This window comes from Phyllobates terribilis, unplaced genomic scaffold (genome assembly GCF_046119375.1).
Source record: "Phyllobates terribilis strain yellow unplaced genomic scaffold, ASM4611937v1 Scaffold_11__3_contigs__length_659146591, whole genome shotgun sequence".
In the NCBI taxonomy this organism is placed as follows: Eukaryota; Metazoa; Chordata; class Amphibia; order Anura; family Dendrobatidae; genus Phyllobates; species Phyllobates terribilis.
Genome location: NW_027362771.1, coordinates 374,367,641 through 374,376,107, shown reverse-complemented (window position 1 = coordinate 374,376,107; position 8,467 = coordinate 374,367,641). Strand labels below are relative to the sequence as shown.

At 44.1% G+C, this 8,467-nt stretch overlaps 1 protein-coding gene across 2 annotated transcripts in view; it reads right to left on the bottom strand.

Annotated features, from left to right (window-relative positions):
• Nucleotides 1–281: 281 nt before the first annotated feature.
• The window catches only part of MAPDA (N6-Methyl-AMP deaminase), a 52,955-nt gene continuing 44,769 nt past the window's right edge, over nt 282–8,467 (bottom strand). For both annotated transcript variants that reach the window (XM_073650814.1, XM_073650815.1), the window contains 2 exons: nt 5,064–5,164; nt 282–690 (listed from right to left, as the gene is read on the bottom strand). In XM_073650814.1, the coding sequence (XP_073506915.1) occupies nt 490–690; nt 5,064–5,164 (302 nt within the window). In that variant the 3' untranslated portion in view covers nt 282–489. The remainder of the gene's footprint in view (nt 691–5,063; nt 5,165–8,467) is intronic.

Genomic DNA, 8,467 nt, shown 5'->3' with positions numbered 1-8,467 from the left:
GCATACCAGGATTTGGGATGAGGGGTGCCATGTATACCAGGATTGGGGGTGAGGGGTGCTATGCATACCAGGATGGGGATGAGGGGTGCCATGCATACCAGGATTAGTGGTGAGGGGTGCCATGAATACCAGGATAGGGATGAGGGCAACACATAACAGGATGGAGGAACACGATTGGGGAGCACAAATACTAGGATGGGGGCAGCACAAATACCAGGATGGGGGCAGCACATAAACCAGTTAAGCTAATGTGTGCCAGATAAAAACACAGAGGAGACCAATTCACTAAAATATATATAGATTTATCTCAAAGTAAATCTTTAAAAATAACTGCAGCCACTGAGCTGTATGTAATGGAATAAAAATAACATGTGCATTGTAGTACGTAGCCTGGAGATCAGTAGATGGACGCAGTCTCTGGACGGTTTAGGGAGAAGGACGTTACAGTCCCTGAGGCTTTGGCTCAGTCAGTGACAGGATCAGTGGATATTACTGCACATGTCTGAATACCTCTGGCTTCATCTGTGTCCACTTCTCCTTTAAGTTTAATTTGATATTTTCTGGAGCAAAGATGTAATCGATGGCTCGGTTTGACAGATCCCATATTTGATGCGGGGTCAGGTTAAACGTCTTAGCGGCTATTTCATACTCCAGCGACAGATCTGTAGCAAAGACGCCTTTATCATCAGTCTATAAAATAAATAAATAATTAAATCAAATATACTGGGGTGCATTTATCACTTTGTTTGCACCATTTCATAGTCATAAATGCATAATCCAAATATACCATTGTTTTATGCCATTTGTTACACCATTTTTAGTACCTTTTTAGTATCTGTGTCAAAACTTAAAATTGATGAGTAAAGGTGGGGTGGTTAACCTTGTGGTGTGAAGCGCAACATATTTATAAATGGATTTCTACATAAAATTTGTATATTCTAGATAGATCACAGCTGCATTAAAAAAGGCAGGAAAAATACATTTATGTTGCAACTATTGTCAAATGCATATAAAGTCGCAACTCACGCAAAATTCTACATCTTCATGCAACACATTAGAATCCCTATTTTTTCCAACAGTTGGAAGTGTACCCATTAACATGTATAAATCGCAAGTTGCATGAATACATTTTTGCACTGACATGTAAAGTTTGACAGTTTTTACTCAGACACTTATCTAATATTGGGAAGTGTATTACCATGCTTAAAAAGTTGCGCTTGTATAATGTGCAACAAATTTATCACTAAGGCGTGACACCTTAAGTGGCAGTGTAGAAGCGAGTACACTAAAGATGGGGTAATTTGCACCAAATCTTTAAAGAGAATCTGTCAGCATGACTTCACAACCCAGACTATTTATATGCGCATGTATTTCTTTAAAAGGCAAGTCCAGCAATACCTTTACATGGTGTGTCCTTTCCTCCATTATTGAAACACCAGTGTTTGAATTGATATGCAAATGGCTATGGGAGATCAGAAGCCTCTGTCACACCAGCTCTATTCCCAGCCCAGCACTGCCTCCTCCTGCTTGACTGATGTCAAACAGCAAAAAGGCTGGAGTGACAGAGGCTTCAGATCTACCATAGCCATTGCATATCAATTTAGACACTGATTTCTCAGTAATTGCTGCACTGTCGGCCGTGTACAGGTATTGCTGGACTTGTCTATTAAAGAGCTTCATCCGCATATAAATAATTTGTTGGGGTGACATACTGCTGACAGTTTTCTTTTAAAACCAACAACTTGGCCACAATATCTAAAGAAGCTAACAATGTGTCTACACTGTGTGCAGAATTATTAGGCAAATGAGTATTTTGATCACATGATACTTTTTATACATGTTGTCCTACTCCAAGCTGCATAGGCTTGAGAGCCAACTACCAATTAAGTAAATCTGGTGCTGTGCATCTCTGTAATGAGGAGGGGTGTTGACTAATGACAAAGGTGTGCTTAATTATTAGGCAACTTCCTTTCCTTTGGCAAAATGGGTCAGAAGAGAGATTTGACGGGCTCTGAAAAGTCCAAAATTGTGAGATGTCTTGCAGATGGATGCAGCAGTCTTGAAATTTCCAAACTTTTGAAGCGTGATCACCGAACAATCAAGCGTTTCATGGCAAATAGCCAACAGGGTCGCAAGAAGCGTGTTGGCCAAAATAGGCGCAAAATAACTGCCCACAAATTGAGGAAAATCAAGCGTGAAGCTGCCAAGATGCCATTCGCCACCAGTTTTGCCATATTTCAGAGCTACAACATTACTGGAGTATCAAAAAGCACAAGGTGTGCGATACTCAGGGACATGGCCAAGGTAAGGAAGGCTGAAAAACGACCACCTTTGAACAAGAAACATAACATAAAACGTCAAGAATGGGCCAAGAAATATCTTAAGACTGATTTTTCAAAGATTTTATGGACTGATGAAATGAGAGTGACTCTGGATGGGCCAGATGGATGGGCCAGAGGCTGGATTAGTAAAGGGCAGAGAGCTCCACTCCAACTCAGACGCCAGCAAGGTGGAGGTGGGGTACTGGTATGGGCTGGTATCATCAAAGATGAACTTGTGGGACCTTTTCGGGTTGAGGATGGAGTGAAGCTCAACTCCCAGACCTACTGCCAGTTTCTGGAAGACAACTTCTTCAAGCAGTGGTACAGGAAGAAGTCGGTATCATTCAAGAAAAACATGATTTTCATGCAGGACAATGCTCCATCACATGCATCCAACTGTTCCACAGCGTGGTTGGCCAGTAAAGGTCTAAAAGAAGAAAAAATAATGACATGGCCCCCTTGTTCACCTGATCTGAACCCCATAGAGAACCTGTGGTCCATCATAAAATGTGAGCTCTACAGGGAGGGAAAACAGTACACCTCTCAGAACAGTGTCTGGGAGGCTGTGGTGACTGCTGTACGCAATGTTGATCGAAAACAGATCAAGCAACTGACAGAATCTATGGATGGAAGGCTGTTGAGTGTCATCATAAAGAAAGGTGGCTATATTGATAACTAATTTTTTGGGTTTTTGTTTTTGCATGTCAGAAATGTTTATTTCTAAATTTTGTGCACGGATATTGGTTTACCTGGTGAAAAGTGAGATGGGATTATATTTGTTTTTTATTAAGTTGCCTAATAATTCTGCACAGTAATAGTTACCTGCACAAACAGATATCCTCCTAAGATAGCCAAATCTAAAAAAAAAAAACCACTCCAACTTCCAAAAATATTAAGCTTGGATATTTATGAGTCTTTTGGGTTGATTGAGAACATAGTTGTTGATCAATAATAAAAATAATCCTCTAAAATACAACTTGCCTAATAATTCTGCACACAGTGTATTATTTTCTCCAGGCAGACTATTTTTCCCAATCATTTACTTTTACTTATCTAATTTTCTATTCAATCAATAATAGTTGCACTAGTTGTTTTTGTTTTCTTGGCACCCAGTGAATAGGACATCAATATATTGTATGTGCAAAAAATGGTACTTAGGCTATGTGCCCATTTAGCGTTTTTGCAGGGTTTTTATGGCCACGAAAACGCAGAGAAAACGCTTGTAAAAAGGTTTGCCATGCAAAGCAATGTGAATTCGGATGTGCTGTGCACATGATGCGCTAATTAGCACGCCAAATTCGCATTGCGTTGTAAAACGCAGCATGACCATTTCTACCGCGATTACGCTGCAAATTCGCGGCCATTGAGGAACATGGAAACGCAGCAAACCCGCAGGTATATGTGGATTTGCTGCGTTTCAATTAAATTCAAGGCCGCGAGACTACAACTCCTCTTCATCCTGGCTTCCACGCGGTGAAAAAAAGAAATAAAAAAAAACTGTATACTCACCTCTCCGGTCTTCTCCCAGTTGCGTCCTCTCTCCTTGGCGTCCTGCGGTGTACTTGCAGGACCATCAGCTGACTAAATGACGTCACCGCAGGTCCTTCCAGTACACCGCGGGACGCCAAGGAGAGAGGACGCCGCTGGGAGAAGACCGGAGAGGTGAGTATACAGTTTTTTTTATTTTTAACTTTTTAATTCTTCTTTTTTTTTACTATAGATGCAGCATTTAAAGCATCTAAGTTACTCACACAATATAAATCCATGCTGGTTGCATGGATTTATATTGTGTGACCAACTTGTCAAGCACTTTTCCAAGTGATGCTCAAAATCGCTTGGAAAAGTGCTTGAAAAAACGCATGTAAATCTGCATGCGTTTTTTTCTGCCAGAGAAAGGCAAAAATGCTCTGCATCAAATCTGCTACGTGGGCACATAGCGTAAGTGCTATTCTGGTGCATACTGCTTAGTAAATCTCCGTGGTAGTAGTTCAGTAGTAAGACTGGACATTAGTCAATAGTATGGATCAAATACCGTACTATTAATATTCTGCCAATGGCGTGCAAAGGATGGAAGTTATCAGGAGATGAATCAATGCAAAAAGCTACATTATATGGCAGAATTGGGTCTAAAGGGAATTTAGCACCAGGTTTTTGCCACCTAACCCGTGAGCAGCATAATGTAGATACAGAGACCCTGACTGCAATGTGTCACTGTGCTGCTACTGTTTTATCAGTAGGAGATCATCACTAGAGGACTAGTAAACCTGCTGCCACGTAGTCCTCCATATTCATGTACTTTGTATAACTGCGTCCCCACCAATGATTGTCCACTTTCTGCCTATGCACAGTGTACACAGAAAGCTGTCAATCAGTGGTGTGGGCAGAGTTATATAGGGCTCAGTATTCAGAGATCTGGTAGATCTGCAACATATTGAACAGCGCTTAATCAAAACAGCACCAACTAGTCAAGTAAGTGATGCATCACTGGAATCAGGGTCTTTGCCCGTACATCATGCTGCTCTCAGGTGGAGTAGCAAAAACCTGCTGACCGATTCCCATTAGGAAGAAAAAAACGCATTGACAAATGATTTTTTTAAGTAGCAGGATTTACCTGTAAATTCTTCACTCGATGCAGCCATGTTGCATGATACGTACATGCACCTTATTATCATTCTCACCTAAATAATGCTGGTTTTTCATTATACAAGTTTTATGAAGGTGACAAATAAGTATCAGACTTACACATAATACAGACGGATGATCCAGGTTGTACCAAAATCCGAAATGATGCTTGTCATATGAAGAGACAGTCTGTCCTTTAACGTTTGAGGTCAAGCAGAGTTCTAGGCAGAGTAATAATTACTTAGATTATTATATTCCAGTAGTGTCTAACTATATTCATTTCATGCTATTATTTAACACCTAGCTGGTGGCAAGGTCAATAAAACATGAAGCGGAATAACAATGGCGTAGAACAAAATGTTATCGTCTAAAAATACCCGGCTGCTCAGAGTCCTGATCACTTATCATTCATAATACATACATAGAGGAGGACTTCATATTTAGCACAGCTAACAGCCATAATGTAAAACTGCACACGGTTAGTCACGGCAGAGATTAATGGGAATGAATCGCATGTGGCATCTGACTCATTGCTTCACATCCTAGCACGGCTGACTCATTTTTCAAGAGATTTTCAGGACAAAGCTGTATATATAAAATATTATATTTGGATGTTAATATTTTGCCAACTGATCTGCGTGATAATAGTTTCTTATAACGATTTGTTAAACTTAAAGAGGTCTTGTCACTTGCTCAACCAAATTGATTTTAGTAACTTCTTAAAAATCTCTAATCTCGCCTGATTTTGCTACTTTTTTTCCCCGTTTTGCGCAACGTCGCTTCATTGTTATTCACATTTGCTTTTGGAGAGTAATATGTGAAATCTCTGCTTGTAGTGCAAGTGGGCGGTTTTTCGGTTTTCTCTAGATACACGCACTTTTAACTGTCCCTCCCAGATGCCGAAAATTACAGCTTGGCAGCGTCAGAGAATGCTAGATTGGCTGCCAAGCTGTGATTGACTCCCAGAGAAGGCTCTGAAGAAACGCATAGGTGAACTACAAGCAGAAATTTCACATAATGCACTCCAAAAGTAAAAAATGTGAATGAGTGATGCAACATAGAACGAAAAAAGCTGCAGAATCAGGGATTTTTCAAGGTAGTTATTTACATTTTTTTTTAGCAAGTGACCGGTCCTCTTAAAATGAGTTTTACCAAGGCAATGAGTTAACCTGTATTCTTAAAATAGTTGATAACTACCTGATTACTGGAGGTCTGAACACTGGGACCCACAACAATCCCAAGTGCGGGGCTCTTCAGGGCCTCATCTGAATGGAGTGGAGGTCAAGAATACTCACAATCGCTCCATTCACTTTCTATGGGACAGCTGGAGAAAGCCGAGGTGCTCATGCTCAACCGATCAGTAAGTCCACCTCTGTCTTAATGTAACATACCTGGCGGCGTCCTTGCATGGTGGTCCATCTCCCACTGTGCAAGAGCGCGCACTTGATCTCCAGTCCAGAATGTCTCTCTGGCTTCCCTCCATGCTGTCTGTTTGTGTCAGTTTCTGCTGCTTAAGGGCGGCGCCCGATCACTTCCTGCTTTTTGTACCTGCTGTGGGTCACACCCCTTGTGCGTCCTCAGCCTATTGCTGTCTGTCACCTGGTATATAGCTCAGCTGCTCCCATCTATTCCTGCCTGAGCATAGTGTTTCATTCAGTGTGTGCTTGCACTCTGAAGGTGCCAGGTCCCGTTCTGTGTTCTCTTGTCTGCCTATCCTGGAGGCTGTATTTCCAGGCCTGTCTGAACACGCTCCTAGCCTGTTCCTCCTGCCTTCTAGGGGCCGATTACCTAGACCCGTTCCTGTATCTTGTCTGACCTGTCTGAACACGCTCCTAGCCTGTTCCTCCCGCCTTCTAGGGGCCGATTACCTAGACCCGCTCCTGTATCTTGTCTGTCCTGTCTGAACACGCTCCTTGCCTGTTCGTCCTGCCTCTCTGGGGGCCGTATTCCCAGACCCGCTCCTGTATTCCGCTGCAGTGTCGGTCTCCTCCGTACACTCAGTTCCAGTCTGAACTCTCTCCTATCCTTTACCTGTTTTGCCTCTATGTCCGTTCCCTTCCTTTTTCTGCAGAGTCTGAACTCGTACCTAACTCCTGCTTGTTGTCTCTGTACTCCCGTTTGTGAGTTTGTGGTCCACTCGCTACTTCTCTGCAAGTACCCTGTGGGTGTCTGGCTCTGCCTTTCCCTTCCTGTCTGTTCCGTGTGAACAGAGCCCTGTCCCCCCTACTCAGCCTTGCCTGCTCTGACTCCTTTGCTCACCGCTCCGGCGGTTCTAGCCTGCTCTGACTCCTTTGCTCACCGCTCCGGCGGTTCTAGCCTGCTGACTCCTTTGCTTACCGCTCCGGCGGTTCTAGCCTGCTCTGACTCCTTGCTCACTGCTCCGCAGCCTTGCTCCGCTCTGACCCTTTTGCTCACTGCTCCGGCAGCCTTGCTCCGCTCTGACCCTTTTGCTCACTGCTCCGGCAGTCCTGCCCTGCCCTGCTTCTGCCCGCTGCTCCGGCAGTCCTGTCCTGCCCTGCTTCTGCCCGCTGCTCCGGCAGTCCTGTCCTGCTCTGCTTCTGCCCGCTGCTCCGGCAGTCCTGTCCTGCCCTGCTTGTGCTCGCTGCTCCGGCAGCCCCGTCCTGCTCTGTTCTTGCCCACCGCTTCGGGCGTTCCCTCTCTGCTGTGGTTGTCTACCGCATCTGCGGTTCTGTGACCCAGTCTGTACTGGGTCTTAACCTTTCTGTGCTCCAGCCCGTCCTTTCGGCCAGTACCTCCCTGCCTGCATACTCGCCTGTATCCACCCATCTGCATACCTGCCGTGTTTGCTTACATCCACCAGTCTGTGCCAGCCTAACCTGCCTGTTCCAGTAATCCCAGTGTGGGTCAACCCCCGTGTCCGGAGTTTGACCTGGAGTAGCACCTGGTCCCTCTGCCCGGTTTCTCCCTGGTGCACTGGCGTCGTATGCCGTCGTGCCACCTTGGTCGGATCGGCCAGATACTTAGTCACGCCCCTCCAGGCACTCTCCGGTCCATGGTCCAGTGGAACCACAACACCCGCACACGCCAGTCAGTCCGGGCGTGTGCATAACACTTAATAATGTGGGGGAAGTGACTTACCAACTTTGTAAAACACCTTTGAAGAAAGGCTCCATTTAAAAGCTGCTTTAGTGTACATGGAAACTCATTTTTGCTGTGATATTTTGTGTCTATCTGCATTACAACCACTCAAAGTAGCAGGCCTAAATCCAGAGCTGCACTACTGAGAGTGTCTGATGCCGTACTTATTGGTTTCCTGCCCGATGCAGTGTACGCATGGAGACCACGTGCGGATACAAATCACCAGATACCACAATACTTCCCACCTGGCTTATATAGGCATAGATATGTGTGCTCATGGATGTATCACAAAGGCAAACTTCTTATACGTACAAACCCCAGATAAGGCGCAGACAGCTATCTGGATGAACATACTACATTGTATTTTACAAGGACGATATCTAGCCTTCTTTCTTATCTATCCGCACTTTCAGTTATAACCAATC